Source organism: Eubalaena glacialis, chromosome 3 (genome assembly GCF_028564815.1).
Source record: "Eubalaena glacialis isolate mEubGla1 chromosome 3, mEubGla1.1.hap2.+ XY, whole genome shotgun sequence".
In the NCBI taxonomy this organism is placed as follows: Eukaryota; Metazoa; Chordata; class Mammalia; order Artiodactyla; family Balaenidae; genus Eubalaena; species Eubalaena glacialis.
In genome coordinates, this window is record NC_083718.1 from 25,259,824 (window position 1) to 25,280,433 (window position 20,610).

The 20,610-nt window shown below is 32.7% G+C and overlaps 1 protein-coding gene across 4 annotated transcripts in view; it reads right to left on the reverse strand.

The window, feature by feature from the left end:
- The window catches only part of CDC42BPA (CDC42 binding protein kinase alpha), a 326,370-nt gene that overhangs the window by 255,052 nt on the left and 50,708 nt on the right, over positions 1–20,610 (reverse strand). For all 4 annotated transcript variants that reach the window (XM_061187371.1, XM_061187370.1, XM_061187369.1 and 1 more), the window contains exon 2: positions 10,840–10,931. In XM_061187371.1, coding sequence (XP_061043354.1) covers positions 10,840–10,931 — 92 coding nt within the window. The remainder of the gene's footprint in view (positions 1–10,839; positions 10,932–20,610) is intronic.

Consider the following 20,610-nt stretch of genomic DNA (forward strand, 5'->3'; position numbering starts at 1 on the left):
CCATTAAAAAGTTCCACCTTCAAAAAATAAACACTTCTAAGTCTCGATTTTTTTCATCTGCTTAACTTGCCAATTTCTGAGGAGAGTTAAAAGCTCTATCTTCAACTGTTGAAAGTTCTTGTATTCCCCTATGCACATTCTATCAGTTGTTACTTTATATATTTTAAAGCTAATTTGTTAGATGAACATGTATTCCACGATTACTATAGCTTCTTTCATTAATTTATAACACTTGTAATTGATTAGGACATAGACAAAGAAAATAAAACAAAGGTAGAGTTAAACACAATTATAAACTGAACAAAATAGAACTAAAACTGAGATCAAGAAATAGAACATTGGAGCAACGCTAAAACCCCCCGTTTGCCCCACCTGACCACAACTTCCACCTTCCCGCTAGAGATAACCATTACCCTGACTTTTGTGATAAAATCAAATCATATGCATTTTTTCCTTATGTTGCCTCCTTCACTCAACATACAGTTAGATTTTAGAAACAAGATTATTCTAGCCTCATAAAATGAGTTGGGCAGTGGTCCCTCTTTTTCTATTATCTGAGGAAGTTTAAACTTAGAATTGCTTCTTCCTTAAATGATTCACAGAACATGCAAATTAATACATCCCAACCTGGAAGAATTTTTTAATGATTTTTAAAATAGATGATACACTTACATGTTTCAGAAGTCAAAACAAAATAAAAAGGTTTCCACTTAGAAGTGTCACTCACACTCTACATGTACCCCATTCCCTCTTGTCCCTTTAAAATGTTACTTTATGAAAATACAAGTAAGAATCATAATATTTCTACCTCTTTTTAACAAAAGATAGCGTACTATATATCAGGTTGGCCAAAAAGTTCATTGCGGATGTTACAGAAAAACCCCAACAAACTTTTTGGCCAACCCAATATATTCCCCTGCATCTGATTTTTTCACTTTACAATGTATCCTGGAGATTTCTCCACAGAAGTACAGTGAACTTTTTCTTTATTGCAGCTACACAGCATTACATAGACCATAACTTAGTCAATCCATTGATGGGTACTTGTGTTGCATTTATTTTTTTTTTTAATATCTATTTTATTTATTTATTTATTTTTTATTTTGGCTGCACTGGGTCTTAGATGCGGCACACAGGATCTTAGTTGCAGCATGCAGGATCTAGTTCCCCGACCAGGGATCGAACCCGGGCCCCCTGCATTCGGAGCATGCAGTCTTACTCACTGGACCACCAGGGAAGTCCCTATTTTATTTTTTATACTTGAACATTTGATACATTTGTACTTTCTCCTAATATATGGTATGAATTTTAATTGGATCCACAAATGGACTTTTCCAATTGGCTACCCAGTTGTCTCAAAGATCTAAGTTTCTACCTTGAGAAGCTAGAAGAACATGAATAAATTAAATCCGAGGAAGTATTGATAGAAGGAAGGAAATAACAAAGATTTTAAAACTGCTTAACTTTTTAAAAAAAATTTTAAGTAAAAAGAAGACAAAAATATAGACAATTCACAAAGCCAAAGTAGCTTTGTTCAATAATTAACAACACTGAAAAACCTCTACGTGACTGATCAAGAGAAATAAAACATAAATTATAAATATCCACAATGAAAGAATATATCACCTTGTATTACACAGACATCAAAAAAATAACAGAGATATTATGAACAACCTTATACATTTGAAAACTTAAATGAAATACACAAATTCCATGAAACACAAAACTTACTGAAGCTGACAAAAGATGAAATAGAAAATCTTAATAGCTCTATAACCACCAAGAAGTTAAATTAGTAGGATTAAATGCCCCACAAAGAAAAACCCAAGTCCAGATGGCATCACTGCTAAATTTTATCAAGCATTTAAGGAAATAAATAAATAAATAAAAATAAATATACACAATCTTTTTTTCTGAAAAAGAGTAAACACTCCCCAATTCATTTTATAAGTCCAGCACAACCCTGATGTCAATATTTGACACAGACATGATAAAAAAAAGAAATTTATAGGTCAACATTCCCTATGAATATAGATATGAAAACAGTTAAAATATTAAGGAATTGAATAGAGCCGTATCTCAAAAGGATAGTAAGTCATGACCAAATGGAGTTTATCCCAGGGATTAGTCTAATATTTGAAAATCAATCTATATAACACCAAAGGCATAATTCATGAAAGAAATAATTGACATATCTGATAAAGACATATCTGACAAAGGACTGTTATCTAAAATATACGAAAAAAAAAACCCTTAAAATTCAACAATAAGGAAACAAACCATTCCATTAAAACATGAGTTAAAGATCTAATATACACCTTACCAAAGAAGATATACAGATGGCAAATAAGCATATGAAAAGATGCTCAACATCATCTAGGGAACTGCAAGTTAAAACAACCATGAGATATCACTACACGCCTAATAGAATGGCCAAAATTCAAAATACTGACAACTCCTACATGCTGGTGAGGATGTGGAGCAACAGGAACTCTCATTCACTGCTGGTGGGAATGCAAAATGGTACAGCCACTTTGGAAGAGAGTTTGTTGGTTTCTTACAAAACTTAAATAATGCTCTTACCATACGATCCAGCAATTCTGCTCCTTGGTATTTATGCAAATGAATTGAAAATTGATGTCCACACATCACATCAACCTGCACATGAATGTTTACAGCAGCTTTATTCATAACTGCCAAAACTTGGAAGAAAACAAAGATGTCCTTCAGTAGGTGAATGGGTAAATAAGCAGTGGTACATTCAAACAATGAAATATTATTCAGTGGTAAAAGCAATAAAAAGACATGAAGGAAACAAAATGCCCATTACCACGTGGAATAAGCCAATCTGAAAAGGCTACATTACTGTATGATTTCAACTCTATGACATTCAGGAAAAGGCAAAACTATGGAGACAGGAAAAACGATCAGTGGTGGCCAGAGGTTAGGGGAAGGAAGGGATGGATTGGCAAAGCACAGAGGATTTTTAAGGCAGTGAAACTATTATGTATAATACTAAAATGGTGGATAGGTGTAACTATACATTTGTCCAAACCCATACAATATATAATACAACACCAACAGTGAACCCTAATGTAAACTATAGACTTTAGCTGATGATGTGTCAATGTAGATCCATCAGTTGTAACAAATATATCACCCTTGTGTGGTAGGTTGATAGTGGGAGAGGCTGCACATGTGCAAGGTCAACGGGTACATAGGAACTCTGTGTACTTTGCACTCAGTTTTGCTGTGGACATAAAACTGCTCTAAAAAACAAAGCCTATTAAAAAAGTCAATCAAAGTAGTCCACCGAATTTACAGAATAAAAGAGCAAATCCATATGATTATTAAATTCTCAGCAAACCATGTTGTGATTTTTTTTTTCATTTTGAATTAACTGCCTTCAATAACTTATTTTCATTCTTTTTGTAATGTAATGAATCAATGAAATATGCAGTTTTGGTAGCATGTTTTTGTATGAAGCATAATAGGTATTGCTCTTTTCTGAAATTCCTGGTATAAACTGTGGTTTTGATTTTTTCTTTGAATTAAATTTTGATTAGATTTTTAAAAATTAAAAAAAAAAAAGAAGACAACTTCTTCAATCAGATAAAGGGTTCCCTCAAAAACACCTACAATTAACATCATACTTACTAGTCAAACACTAAATCCTTTCTCCCTGAATTCAGGAATAAAGTAAGGATATATACCCTCATGACACCTATTCAACAATGTATTAGAGGTCCAAATTAGTATAATAAGTCAACATAAAGAAATAGAACGTATAAAGTCTGGAAAGTGAAAAGGACAATATGATTGTCCTATTCTCAGACAATACGATTGTTTACACAGAACAACTAAGAAAGTAGCAACCAAAACAACAAAAAACTATTTAAAAAATAATAAACGAATTTAGAAAATAAAGTCAGATTCAAAAATGAGTGATGTACATAGCACAGGGAGATCAGCTCAGTGCTTTGTGACCACCTAGAGGGGTGGGATAGGGATGGTGGGAGGGAGATGCAAGAGGGAGGGGATATGGGGACATATGTACACGTATAGCTGATTTACTTTGTTATACAGCAGAAACTAACAAACCATTGTAAAGCAGTTATACTCCAATAAAGATGTTAAAAAAAAAGAGTGGTGTATCTACATACTAACAGCATACTATTTGAAATATAAAATTTTAAATATCATTTACCATAGCATCAAGAAACATTAAAAATTTAGCAATAAATTTAACAAATTATGAACAAGACCTGTACACTAAAATTACAAAAAATTTTTGAGAAAAATTAAAATAGATCTTAAAAGACAAAGAAAAATGTCTTGTTCATGGACTAACTAGTAGACTCAAGATTGTTAAGATGTCAGTCCTCACAAAATTGATCTATAAACTGAATGCAAACTCAATTTCAGTACCACTAGGCTTTTATGGAAACTGACACAGTGATTCTAAAATTTATATAATAATGCAAAAGTCTTCAAATAGTTAAGACAATTTTGCAAAAGAACAAAGGAGGACTTACACTCAGACTTCATTACACACTCTCAACTCTACAGTATAAAGCTACAGAATCAAGATTGTGTGGTCCTGAGATGAGAACAGACAAAGATATCAGTGAAATAGAATAGAAAGAGCAGAAGTAGATCAACATTTATATGGTCAACTGATTTTTTTGACAAAGGTACTGAAGTAATTCAATAGAGAAGAAACAGCCTTTTCAACAAATTGTGCTGAAACAACTGGATATCCATATGGAAAAAAATGAACCTCGATCCCTATCTCACGTCATACATGAATTTGAAATGAATCACCAATCTAAACATAAGAGTTAAAACTATAAAGGTTTTAGGAAAAAAACATAGGTAAATATCTGTGACCTAGATATAAATAAGAATTTCTTACAAAGAACACGGAAAATAATAACCATAAGAGAAAAAATTGATAAAATTAAACCATCAAAATTTAAAACTTCTGCTCATCAGAAGACATTTTTAAGAAAATTAACAGTCAAGCTATGCAGCCTTTGAGAAAATATTGACAAAACATACATCTGACAAAAGACATTTATAAATATAAAATATAAAGAATTCTTACAACTCAATGATGACACAAATACCTCATTTTTTTTAATGAGCAAAATATCTGAACGTATACTTCACAAAGGAAGATATAAGAATGGTGAATAAGCACACAAAAACTCATCATTATGTTGATATATACCACAAATCCACATAACAACGCAATTTAAGACCATGAGATACTATTACACACCCATTAGAATGACTGAAATTTAAAAGACTAACAAAAAAATATTGGTGAGAACATGGAACTGGTGGGAATATAAAATGGTACAACCCCACTGGAAAAAATGTGCCAGTTTCTTTTAAATTTAAATATGCACCTACCACTTAACATAGCAGTTCCACTCCTAGGTATTTATCCAAGGAAAATGAAAACATATTTCCATAAAAACTTGTACAAGAATATTCACATCAGTTTTAATTCTAACAGCCAAAAATCAGAAACAATCCAAATGTTCATCAATAGAAGGATAGTGGTATATAGTTTACTAATCAGCAATAAAAAGTATTACTACATTTGATCACAAGAATGGATCTCACAGACATTATTCTGAGCAAAGGAAGCCAGACACAAAAGAGTACATATGGTATGATTTCCATTTATATGAAATTTTCAAACGGCCAAAACTAATCCATAGTTAAAATTTAGAACAGTGGTTGCCACTTGATGGAAGTTATGGGGAAGTAACAGGAAAGGGAACTTCTTAGGGTGATGGAAATGTTCTGTATCTTGATAAGGGTGAATCCATTTGTCAAAACTCATGGAATTGTACATATACAATTGGTGTATTTCAACATATATACAATTTACCTCAAAAGATGTAAACAAACAACCAAATAGAGAATTTTTCCAAACATATAAGGAAATAATAATATTCTCAAACTCAGAAAATTGAGAAAGCACGAATACTTCCCAAATTGTCTTATGAGCTAAGCATAACATTTTAAAAATATAAGGAAATTAAAAGATAGGTAAAATAAAGGTCAATCTTTTTCATGCACATAACAAAAAAAAATGGTAAACAAAATATTAGCAAATCAAAACCAACAATATACTAAAAGAATACACAAGGAACAACTGGATTTACATAGTAATCCAATATTTGTATATTTAAAAATTAATCAATATTATTTCCACATTAACTAAATACAGAGATCAAATCATATCATCAAAATAGATATAAAAAAGCTTTTGATAAAAGTTAACTCTAATGCATGATAAAAGCTCTCAACAGACTAGGACTAAAGGGAAAACTTCCTTTACCTAAAAAAGAGTAACTTCCTTAACCTAAAAAAAGAGTAACAATTTTTTTTTAAAAAGCTGTTGCAAACTTCATACTTACCCCTGAAATCATAAACCAGAAAAAAATTGATTTTCAACAACTGAATTTAATATTTTAAGGAAGAAACTCTCTACTGTAATAATATAGGAAAAAGAAATAACAAGTATAACAAAAGAAAGAAAAAAAGCTGTCATTATTTGGAAATGGTATGATTGTGTACATGAAAAATTTTTTAAATTTATAAACTAGAATTAGTAAGTTAATATATCAAGATGCTTAAATACGAGATCAATACACAAAAATTAATTGTATTTCTAGTCTAGCAACATAGTTACAAAATGAAATCTAAAAATATCATTTACAGGCTCATCAACAAACATCAAAGACTGATTAATAAATTTAATGAAACATGAACAAGAATTCTACATTAAAAACTATTAAAAATTAATAAAAGTAACACATATAGGGTCACCTGATTCACAGTGGAAGTTCCTTTGCAATCAAATGTAGAAAAAGTAGTCTTTAAATAAATGCTGAGAAACCCACAAAGAATAAAATGAACCTTGATCTATACCTCACAAAACACAAAATAATACCAGACGGATCATAGACCTAAATGAAAAAGATTTTTCAGAGGAAAATATCTTCATGACCTTCAGGGTAGAAAATAACTTTTTTAACGAACACAAAAAAGCACTAATCATAAAGAAAAGCTTAATTAAATGTACTTCATCAAAACTAAGATCTTCTCTTCAATAAAAGATCTATACAGAGAGGGAAAAGCCAAGCCACAGACAGGAAGACATTTTGTTTAATACACACACACACACACACACACACACACACTTCCAACAAAGGACTTGTATCCAGAATATACCAGTAAGTCAGACAACCTACCCACCTGCTCCCACTCCCCCAATCCCAAAATGTGCACTTATGAAAAAGGATATCCAAGTTATATGAAGTAATATGAAAATGGGCTCAACTTTAAGAGTTATTAGGAAATGCAAAATGAAATCACAATCCAATACCACTACTCATCCACCAAAAAATGTCCAAAGTTTAAAAAATGACCCAAGTGTTGGTGAGGTTGTGAAGCAACTGGGACCTTAATACACTGTTGGTCAGAGTACAAATTGACAACCAATTGGGATATTATTTGGCACTACCAACTAAAACTAAATATGCTTAACATGCAACCCAGAAATTCCACTAGGGTTATATCAAACACAGATGAGTGCTTTAAATATGCTTAACATGCAACCCAGAAATTCCACTAGGGTTATATCAAACACAGATGAGTGCTTCTATCTCCCAAAAGACATGTACATGAATGTTCATAACAACATTATTAACAGTGGCCAAAAACTATAAACTTGAATACCTACCAACACTAGTATGGATAAAATACTTGTGGTATATTCATATAGAGCAACACTGTGAACCAATAAAAAACAAAAATGAATCACACAAGCATAATACTGAGCAAAAGAAGGTAGAAACAAAAGAATATATATTATATAATCCACTAATATAGCATTCAAAAACAGGCACAATAAATCTATAATTATAGAAGTCAGAATAGACGGTTAATGAGAAGGTGGTTATCCACACAGAGGGGGCAATGGGAGCCTACCTTGATCTGCATAATAGTTACAGAAGTTCATGCAAATGTACAAATCCTTTAAGCTATGTGTGTATATAACACAATTTTGTTAAGACCTCAAAATAAATGTATTTTCAGACAAAAAACGCAGATAATTTATCTCAGCAGACTTGGCAAAATACTAAAGGGAATTTTTAAGTCAAAAGGAAAATTATATCAAAGACAAGTATATGAATATAAATAAGCATGTGAATGTGAAGAGTAAGAAAAAATGTAAATACATGGGTAAATCTACAATGAATAGGGACACTATAATCGTATCTTTTGGGGTTTCAAATATATGTAGAGCTAATGACAATGAAAGGTAAATTTGGGTAAATGGGAACTGGCAAAATACAAATTTACCAAGAATACAAGTGGCAATCTCTAGGGAAACCAATAAAAGAAGGTACAACTCAGAAATGAATAGAAGGGGGAAAGAATAATTTAAAATACTCAGTTAATCCAAGAATTGAGAGAAACATAATACAGAATGGAAAGACAAACAGAAAACAAATAGTAGTATGTAATATAATTACATTAAATGTCAACTGACTACACTCCAATTAAAGATAAGACGTTATCAGACTAGATCAAAAAATAAAAACTATATTCTATTTAACACTAAACATATAAAGTAATAGCTGAAACTAAAAGGGTGGAGCAAGATATTTAATGCAGAAGACTAATAAAAAGAGCTAGAATCATTCTACTAACATCAGATTAAGTAAAGTTTAACTCAAAAAGCATTACTTAGAGATAACAAGGATCATTACATCATGATAAAAGAGTTAATCACTAGGGCGATATAATAACTTGATATTTGTTATCAGTGAAAACTGAAAAAAATAAAAAAAGAAAGAAAGAAGCAAATCCTCTCTCAGGAAATGAAATACCACGCGGAGAAAACAGTTAAGGATATGGAAGATTTAAATAAGATTAATGTCTTTTACCTAAATGATATTTACAGAACACTGCACAGCAAATTTCAAAGACTTGAAATCACACAGTGTATATTCTCTGACTGCTCTGGAATTACATTATAACTCAAAAACAGAAATATAACTAAAAACCTTCCAAATACTTAGAGATGGAGCGATAAACTTCTAAAATCATAGATCAAGAAAAACCATGACAGAAATTTAAAATCACATCGGAAGTCACATTGTATTTTGAGGAAATCTATAATGAAAATATGACATATCAAAATTTTGCTATAGCTAAAGCTGCTTAGAGGAAAAAGTATAGCACATTTGAAAAGATCTAGAAATCAATGCTCTAAGCATCTAACTCAAAAAGTTAGAAAAAGAATAGCAAGTTGAAACCAAAGGGAGAAAAGAACATTAAAATATAAAAGCAGAAATTAATGAAACAGAAAACAAATCTATCATAGCAAAATACAAAAGGCAAAAGTTAATTCATTGAAAAAATAACAGAATTGATAAACCGCTAAGCGTAACAAATGAAAAAAATGAGAAGTGCAAACGACCAATATAGTAATAAATATGAAAAATCAGATGACATGGATGAACCTAGCAAAACTGATACATCTATACAAAATATCCAAATAGTTCAATTTCAATTTAAAAAATTAAATATATAATTTAAAACTCTCTCTCTAGGAACCTCCAGGCTCAAATGGCTTCACCAGTGAAATCTTCTAAGCATATAAGAAAGAAATAATAACAATCTTCTCAAACTCCTCTAAAGAACAGTAAAAAAGGAAATACCTCCCTCTTTTTATGAGGCCAGAATAACCAAGATACCAAAATCTGATCAGGATGTGATAAGTAGGAAAATTACAGGCCAATTTCTCTCAAAGATCCAAAACACACACAACACACACAAATAGCAAACTGAGTCCAAAGGTAAATTAAAAGGATAATACATCCCAACAAAGTTGGCTTATTTTAGAAATGCAAGGTTAGTTTCACATTGAAAATAAACCAGTGTAACTCAACACACTAACAGAGTAAAGGAGAAAAGCCGTGAGTGTCTCAAAAGATGCTGATAAAGCATTTTATTAAAATCCAACACAATTCATGATTTTAAAAGTAAAATTAGTGAGGTTGCTGGGCATGAGGTCAATAAACAGAATTCAATTGTGTCTAACTACTAGCAAAAACAATTAGAAAATGAAACTTAACCAATAATTCTAATTAAAATAACATAAAGAATATCACATACCTAGGAATAAATCTGCTGAAAGATGTATAAATCCACTCTACTGAATGGAAACTACAAATAATTAGTGGGTTAAATTTATAAAGCCCTAAATAAATGGAGGAATATACCATGTTCATGGATTGGCTGACTCAATATTGTTAAGATGTCAATTATCTACAAAGTAATCTCTAGTTTCAGTGCAATCCTAATCAAAATTCCAGCAGATGTGTGGGTGCTGGGTGTGGATGTGGATTTTTAAGAGTAAGTAAAAACTGAAACACTTATTCTAAAATTATATGAAAATATAAAGGGCCAAGAACAGAGGAGAAGAGGGAGGAAGTTAGAGTATACACACTACCAGATATCAAGACTTCTTAAACTAAAGTAATTTAAGGCAGTGAGAGACAAACAGACCAATGGAACAGAAGAGTGTACAGAAACATACTCAAACTTCAATGACATATGAAAAATAGAAATATCTTGGAAAAAAATTCCATGTAGAAAGACTTCATTCAGAAGTTTAATGATTTCTGATCAATGATATCAATTACAACACCAAGTAAATAATATTTCAGTTAAATTCTCTCACAGACTGTATAAAATAGCTTGCAAAACAATTATCAGATCTTCTATAAAATCTTTATCTCTTACCTCTCCAAAAGCCCCTCGACCAATCACCTTTAATATTTCAAAGTCTTCTCTATGTAATCGCATCTGTTTCACTTTAGAAGTAAATGGTTTAGCTGAAACAAAAAGGCAACATCAATTACTTAATGAACTGTGATACAAATTAGATATAAATAATGATATTTCTTACTTAAACAATAAAAATGAAAATAAGGATTAAGGATTAAGCCAAAGTATTTAATAGTCTCATCAAACTATATTGAGAAGAAATAGATTTAATTTTCATATGATGTTTATTTCTTATGTATGAATTATATTTTTGGTGAGAAACATATTTTTAAACACCAAATAATGCAAAGTACTAGTGGTGTACAAATGAGACCAATTTATTCTCATTTTAAACATTCCGTGTATTCTAACTCAATGCTAGACACATATTTTAGCACAAAGGTCCAAGAAGTAAAAGCAAATTTCTTGGCACCAGAGAGAGATTCAGCAATCCCCACCAAGTAAATTAATATTTGTCACACTCATTCATTTATTGATCATTTTAACATACCTTTAGCAAGAGTTGACATTATACAAAGTACGGTGGCAATTACTGGAGTTTAAAACAAATATAATTACAATATGGTACCTTCATTCAAGAACTTCTCAGTCTTCAGAAATAGATACAGTATGCACACACATATAACATACTAATGTGATAAAAGTTTCTAATAGAGATAAATACAAAGCGCTTCAGGATCAGTGAAAATGGAACCCTAATTCTCTTGTAAGAACACTAATGTTTCACAGAGGAACTAACATTGGATCTGGACCTTGAGGACTAAGTAGACTTTTGCTAATTTGCCTGTTTGCAATGTACTATAAATATTCCCAACAGAGGGAGCAATATAAGCAAATGAAGAGAGGCAAGAAAGTGAACTTGGGTGATAATGGTAAATAATCCATTGTTGTTATAGAATTATAAGAAGAAATACAAAGAAATCAGGGCTAGAAAATGGAAAATGTAAATGGCCTTGGATGCCATGCAAGGAACTTAGACATTATTCTATTAATTATAGGGAACATATTGACATTTTTTAAAAAATTATAAAACCAATTACATGTTCTGCTGCCTCTAAGAGAAATTTAGACCTGTCTCCTTTCCTCCCCTCATGTCCCTCCTTATTCTCACACAAAAAGGAGTTAATACAATTAAATGGTCACTGTATATGGGTACAGCTCTCTTCTCCTTCCTACCATGAACGAGAGTGTGGAAGATCAAAGGTATGTATTTGAGCATTAGAAAGGGAAAGAGACACAGCAGGCCTTACCACTTGCTTTGGTCTAAAGGTATTTAGCCCTAACTACTGATACTTTAGAAAAGAGGGGTATTCCACATTGCAAAACCCAGTCTACTAGAGATTTCTGCATTGGTGTTTTAGATTATAAGGAAAGGAAATAGAGATTGAATCTCTATTTGGAATTCACACAACAGAAAAGATGATCAAAGAAACAGATCAAATTTGAATAAAGGTATAAAGGATCTCATACTGTAAGAGAGAGAAGATGTAAAACCATGGCAGCCAGGAAGTGAACATTTTGATAAAATGACCAAGACATCTTGGTTTTGAACAAACTGGACTGGACAAACGGTGAGACTGTGGCAACTGGGAATCAGTCAGGGTCCTAACAGGAAATAAATTATCCCAATCTGAGGAAGGCTTATTTACAAATAGACTATTTACAAAGGTATAGGTGGGTTATAAGGGAATGGCAAGGAATAGTGAAATCATCTTGAGACTAGTGTCCCTCCCTTTCCCAGCTTCTACACAAGCATATCACAAATACTTGGTTAAGAATAGTACACATAGAATGTGTAAATTAAAAATAAAGATGTGGAGCCAGCCAGTGTGAGAAGAGTGCTAGTCTAGTTGCTAGCTAGAGCTGGAAAATATCACAAAGCAGCCTACAACATTACACTTAACAGTTCTTTATTTCTTTTACTTCACTTTTTATTACCCTGACCCCCTCAAGATTTCCAAATACCTTAATCCAAATAGAGGGTATGTTCTATATCTTTGTCTCATTCTGACCCTAAATCCAAACAGCATTTCAGCACAGACAACTATGTTTATTCTTAAAGAATAATTCTGTGTATACCTTCCTCTGGGTAACATCCTACTTATCTAAAAGGTTAGAAATCCAGGTATTTCAATCCTCTAAAACACCACCGTAAAGCAGGAAAAGAAACTGTTTTTTAAAACTAGAGTAACTGAAATACAATTCAGGTAAGCAAATGATTGTTGAAACAATCTTTTAGTAAGGTACAAAGGATAACAATATGTCAAAAAATAAATGATATTATCTTTCCATGCAATAGTATACACCCTGAAAGCACCAAGCAAATGAATACTGTTAAACCATGCATAATTAGGATTAAGGATTTTATCAGCTATCCACACTTTATGGGAGCCTGTAGTATTAACATAAACTAAAAGAATAATCCTGTCCATTCTTTACTTCCTGGAACCTGCTAGTAAAAATCCCATTTCTTTGACATAGCAAAATTATTCTATTTTCAGACATTCAAAAATGAGTTAAGTCACAAATTTCTTCAGAAGGCTCATAGTTTACTAATTATTTATTCAATTCACTCAAAAAGTATCTTTAAATACCCGCTATATGCCAAGCATTTTATAAGATGTTAGAAGTACAAAGATAAATAAAATAGTCCCTGTCCTCAAGTAAACAAATTATGCAATAAGTGTCACTCTCCCATTTTAAATTTTCAGTGTGTTTAAAACAGACTTATACGCAGAAAATTATGCTCACGTTACAAGAAATGAGAGAAATGCAAATAAACTTACTGGTAATATTCTATTATTTAACAACCAAATATGCCAAAAATAAAAAACCTGAAACCACCAAGTGTTTGCCGGAGTACGAATAACAGGTATTCTCATACATAACTGGTAGGACTGTTAGTTACAACCTCTGTGGACAAGATTTGGTTTTCTTTTTCATTCTCTTAACATGACATTTTACTTAAAAAGATTTTAGAAGCTGATACATCTTTGTATACCTTGAGATAAACGTTACTTGGTTATAACGTAATTTTTTAATATATAGATGAAATTGCTTTGCTTTGATTTTACTTAGGAATCTTACATTTGTGTTTATAAACAATTCTGGTTTACAATTATATTTTTTCTGTACTATCTTCATCTGGTTTGGTACCAATAATAAACCAACCTCATTAACTATGTTGAGTAGCTTCCTCTCCTTTTCTTTTCTCTAAAATAAAATAATTCCAGGTTTTTTAAAGATCTCAATGTGAAAAACAAAACTACAAACCTTTTAGAAGACAATAAAGGAGACTATGACTATAAGGGCTGCTAAAACTTGCTAGTGAAACATCTTACACGTGTCATTTTGTTGGATTTTTAATATTTCACTTCTTTCACACTGTCATTTTCATTTTTCTATTTCTACCTGTGACAACTGTACTAATTATATTTTTCTAAGAAATTATACATTGCATTGAAATTTTCAAATTTATTGGAATAGGGTGACATAATATTCTTTTCTTTATAAAACTCTACTATATGAATAGGTTTGATCCCTTTTTAGTTACTAATATTATATATTTAGGTCTATTTTCATTATTTTTCTTTACTAATATCGCTGGAAAGTTTGCATATTTTACAACTATTTTTCCAAATATATATTATTTAGATTTGTTTATCCTTTCTAAAATTCTGTGGAGTTTTCTCTTCTGTTTTAGTAGATTCTTACCTGAATTTACATAAAATTTCAAAAAAAGTAAATACAGGCTAATATTAACCCTCAGCTCTCACCCCGCAAAAAATCAATATAGCCATATTGATACTAGATGAAAGAGGTATTGGGTGGGGAGGCATTAGTGGAATAGGAATCAAAAGGAGTCATACATAATGATTAAAAAAAAAAAAAAAACCCAGCTGAAATTAACCAGGACATAATAAGTCTAAACATGTATACACCCAACAACATAACCTCCAAATGTGTAAGGCCAAATTGACAGACACAGAAGAAGAAACAAACTCACCTTCCTAAAGGGAGATTTTACTCTCTCTCTCAGTAACTCATAGCTCAAGCAGACCAAAAAACAAACAATTTTTTTAGTGTATTGAGTGGCATACATGTAACACTCCACCTAAGAGTTGAAGAATTAATTTTCAAACACACACTGAATCTCTACAAATTTTTATAATATGCAAGACATAAAACTACCTCCAACAAAATTCAAAGCATTGGGAACACAAAAATAAAATTCTGTGAGTACTATGCAATTAATACAATTAGAAACCAAGAACAGAAAGACCAGAGGAAATCCCATAAGCTCTGAAATCTGACAATAATTTTGAAGAAGAAATTAATAAGGTAATTAGAAAATATTCAGAACTACTTAATAATAAAAATATTACATATCAAAACTTCTAGAATATAACTGGGGGGGGAAGCCCTCAATATTTATACTGGGAAAGAAGGAAGGCTGAAAATTAAGGTGTCAAATATGTTATGGTCAGACCAAGAGAATAAAATCAAAGTAGAAGGAAGAAAACAAAAATATAAGGAGGAAAAAAATTTAACTAATTAATATCACTTACAACTACACATCTGCCAAAGACAGATAACTTGACTCTAAACACAATAATCAGACAAACTTAAATTGAGGAACAATCTATAAAATAACTGGCCTGTGGTATGACAAGTTTCAAGACACAACAAGGACACTGAAAGATAAAAAAATGTCTAAAGAACTGCTCCAGATTAAAAGATTCTAAAGAGACATTAAAACTAAATGCAGAATTCCCTGGCGATCCAGTGGTTAGGACTCCACCCTTTCACTGCCAAGGGTGCGGGTTCGACCCCTGGTTGGAGAACTAAGATCTCGCAAGCCACACAGCATGGCCAAAAAATAAATAAATAAAATAAAATAAAAACTAAATGCAACGTGTAATAATGGATTGGAACTCGTAGCCAAAAATAAAAAATAAACATTGCTATAAAGGATATTATTGGGACAACTGGTGAAATTTCAGTATTAAATGTGTATTATATAATATTGTATCAGGGTTAAATTTGCTAAATTAATAATTGTACTGTGGAGATATCTAAGAGAATGCTTTCATTTCTGAGAAAACAGATGTCGAAGTATGTACAGGTAAGGAGTCAAGATATCTATATACATAAGAATGAACATAGATCCTTATTTTATACCAAATACAAAAATTAACTCAAAGTGCATCAAAGATCTCAATTAAAAGTTAAAACTATAAATACTTGTAGAAGAAAACATAGGGGAAAATCTTCATGGCATTGGATATGGCAACAATTTCTTGGATATGACACAAAAAGCACAGGCAATAAAAGAAAAAAATAGATAAACTGGATTCATCAAAATTTAAAACTTTTGTACATCAAAGGTTAGTATTGAGAGAAATTTAAAAACCTACAGAATGGTGAAAAATATTTGCAAATCATATATTTGAAAAAGAATTAATACTAGAACATATAAAGAACTCCTACAACTCAACAATTAAAAAACAGCCCTATTAAAAAATGGGCAAAGGTTTGATTAAATATTTCTCCAAAGATATACAAATAGCCAAAAAGCACATGAAAAGTTACTAAACATCTAAACACCAATAATTAGGGAAATGCAAACCAAAACCACAATGAGATATCACTTCACACCCTCTAGGATAGCTATAAATAATAATAACAATAATAATAATAAATTAATAAGTAAATTTTACAAAACAGAAAATAACAAGTGTTGACAAGGATTTAGAGAAACTCATACATTACTGGTGGGAATGTAAAATACTTTTTATGTATGAATGTAAAAAGCTATTTTGGAAAAGTTTGGCAGTTCCTCAAAAAACTAAACATAGATTTACCTTATGACCCAGCAGTTCTATTTTTAGATATATATCCAAAGAAATTGAAAAAAGGGATTCCAATAGATCCCTGTACACCAATGTTTATTACAGCATTATTCACAATAGCCAAAGGTCCATCAACAGATGAATGGATAAACAAAATGTGGTATATACATACAATAGTTCAACCTAAAAAAGAAATAAAATTCTGATACATGGATGAATCTTGAAAACATTATGCTAAAAGAAATAAGCCAGACATAAAAAGGCAATTCTTGTTTGACTCACCTTATATGAAATATCTAGAACAGGCAAATTCATAGAGATAGAAAATAGATTAAAGGTTACCAGGTGCTGAAGGGAGGGTGGAAAATGGGGAGTCATTGCATAATGGTTATAGAATTTCTCTTTGGGGTGATGAAAGTGTTAGAAATAGACCGTGGTGATGGTTGCACAACATTGTGAATGTAATTAATGCCAATAAACTGTACGGTTAAAATGGCAATTTTGTATTACATACAGTTGGCCCTTGAACAACACAGGTTTGAACTGCAAGGGGCCACTTCCAAGCGGATTTTTTTCAATAAATACATACTGCAGTACTACACTATCTGCAGTTGGTTCTGAACCTCTGATGCAGAATCGCAGATGCAGATGGCCCACTATAAAGTTATAGGTGGATTTTCCACTGTGCAGGGGTCAGCGCCCTTAATCTCCACATTGTCAACTGTACTTTACCACAACTTTTTTAAATTAATAAGATAAAACAGTAAGATAATACCACTGAATTGCATACTTCAAATGAGTGAATTGTTTACTTTGTGAATTATATCTCAATAAAGCTTTTTAAGGAAGAAACCTTAACACACATATACACACACACATACACACACACACACAGTTTGACAAGATGGGTTTCTTACCATGGCTGTTACTCCCAGACTCTAACTCTCCCCCTTCCTTGAGAGAATCTAAGCTGGGGGGAAGTGTTATCTTCGTCTTACAGGAAACCACCAGAAGAGAAAAACAAGTGGCCACCAGACTTGGTTAGAACTGGTGAAACCCAAGATGGTGGGAGACCTGACCTCCAGTAGACCCTGAGCCTCATTATATATTCATTGTAATACATTAGCATGCTAAATGACACACCCACCAACAGCCATGACAGGAAGTACTGGACCATAGAAGGAAGAAAAGGAGGTGGCATCCGAGTTCCAAGAAGAACCCTGCTTATTCCAATAAAACCAATGCATGTGCCTCCCCCTCATTAACCCTACGTTTAAAAATCTTGCCTTGACTGTTCCCCCTAAAAGAAGCTGATTTGCGAACTAAGTTCCTGCTTCTCCATTCTCTGGCCATTGAATAAAGCTTGTGCTGTTTCAGTCTCAGCATTGGTTTGGTTATTGGCTGTGTAAATCCTCACGGGAAAAGAATCTCCCCCCACCGCACCCCCACTGAGGCAGGGGGCTTTGACCAGACTGGGGCCAAGTGGGGGTCCATAGAGACAATCCAGCAATGGGTTGATACATAAAGGCCTTATTAGAACTGAAAATGGGAGAATAACTATAGTTCAAATAAATTATAACATCAATCTCCAATACTTAAAAGGAGCTTTGATTTCTACTATATCTCAGGATCACAAAACAAAGGTATTATTAATACATACTTCAAGTTCCTCCCAAGGATAAAGCAGAAGTCCAAAAACAAAGTTGCTGCAGAGCTAACACTTAAGGTATATTATACCTATTATTATAATCTGTGGTACAAATAAGCAACAATAACTATTAAATCTATAGAGGGGTATATAGGTATCTTGTCATATTACGATACTCGAATAGTACAAAGAAAATGAACCAAAACAAAGTTAAAAGCTATACAGTTTATTACTGAGCACTCCATTCACAATGTCTGAGACAGTTGAAAAGATGCCCTAACACATTATTAGAGCTGAGGGTAAGATATTAAATGAAATCATGAAATAGAACGAGATGATTCACAATTTCAACTACTGGAACATTTATTTCTATATTGCATTTGAAAAAATTGATTATACACTCAACTTACTGCCAAAAGTTCATTAGCACTATCTAACAAAAATGCTTTATTTATTTATTTATTTATTTATTTATTTATGGCTGCGTTGGGTCTTCGTTGCTGTGCGCAGGCTTTCTCTAGTTGCGGCGAGTGGGGGGCTTCTCTTTGTTGCAGAGCACGGGCTCTAGGCACATGGGCTTCAGTAGTTGTGGCACGCGGGCTCAGTAGTTGTGGCTCACAGGCTCAGTGGTTGTGGTGCACGGGCTTAGTTGCTCTGCGGCATGTGGGATCTTCCCGGACCAGGGCTCAAACCCATGTCCCCTGCATTGGCAGGCGGGTTCTTAACCACTGCACCACCAGGGAAGTCCCCAAAAATGCTTTATACAAAGATATGTTAAGAAAAAAATCATGAATTCTATCTACCAAAAGGCCATTTCAGGCACTCAGTGTCATTTAAATAATTTTGGATATATAAGACTAGTTGCAAAAACTCTGTATTCATTACAATAATTTTCAAAGAATTAATAATCACTACACTACTGCCCTTGACAAAAATCAAGGCTATATAAGGGCCCAATCCAGTCTGTTGTACTGCTAAACAATGGCTATGTCTATACTGAATAAATACTATATTCAGTGACCTTTCACAAAGTACTACACCATCTAATAATAACAATACGTTGACTTTCTTTAGTGCTGTCCAGTTCAGTGCTTTCACTTGTGGCACATATTTTCTGAAGTCTGTGCCACGCCACCTCGCTCTCCTTTCTCTGAAAATCTCCCCTAGAATCTCAGGGGAAAGTTAAGTATATATTGTGGGGCCACACTTCACAGGTCAGAGTAAAGTGATGCAGCGTAGAAAACTGACCAAAGCTGTGGAACAAATAATTTACAACTGAACTCAGAAAGACTTAGTCTCTGCAGGTGGTTATAAGAATTAACATAAAAACTCAGTAGTTATTGGGGTAAGCATTCTACCACAAGGCTAAAAGCTGGGGAGAAAATTAGTTCTGCAGAAAGATACAAAGCACATGCATGAAGAGAAGCAGAGATGAATGACAAGTATTATTATTCCCATTTTACAGAAAAGAAAACAGGTTCAGAAAGGTAAAATAAATTCTGAAGATTATTAATAAGTGGCACTAATAGGATTGAAGCTCTGATCTGTCAGGCTCCAAAGCCTTTCCAATATAACATGCCTCTTTCTTCCCAAAAGTTTTGAAATTAACACAGATACTGGAATTTAAGAAATCAAATATGAAATAATTCTAAGTTAAAAAAAAATCTCTTTGAAACTGGAAAGAAAGCATATTTCTATCTGAGCCACTCACACACTGCCTGGTTCACTGTACACTGATAAATGAATGGATAAATGAATGAATGATTCTAAAGTAAAAAGAATTCAAAGTTTCAATATGAAATGCCAGGTGTACCTTGCAAGGCATACCCTTTTCCCTGCTGAATGTAGCCCAAGATCTAAACATGGAGTCTCCTTCAGTCCTCTCCTCCAGCCTGCCTCCTCCCAACAGCTACTGTTGAGGCCTCATGGGAACAGCCTGCTGGTTTCAAACCACTGGTAATATTAGCTGCCATGGCTTGAGAAAGGAACCTAGTTAGTGGTTCCAATAGAAAAAGAAAGTGGAAAGTGAGAAGATGAAGAATAAAAACAAAGACAGAGCCTGAAGGCATAAAGAGGCCTAGAAGACAACAGTGAGTACTGGAGCAAGAGATTTTAACCTTCCCTTCACCCATGATTCTGCTTCCTCCCTTTCCTCTCGGGTTTCTCCAGTGGGTGTCCATCCTTCCATTTGTCCTCCCCTTTATCCTTTCTACTGCATGTCCTTCC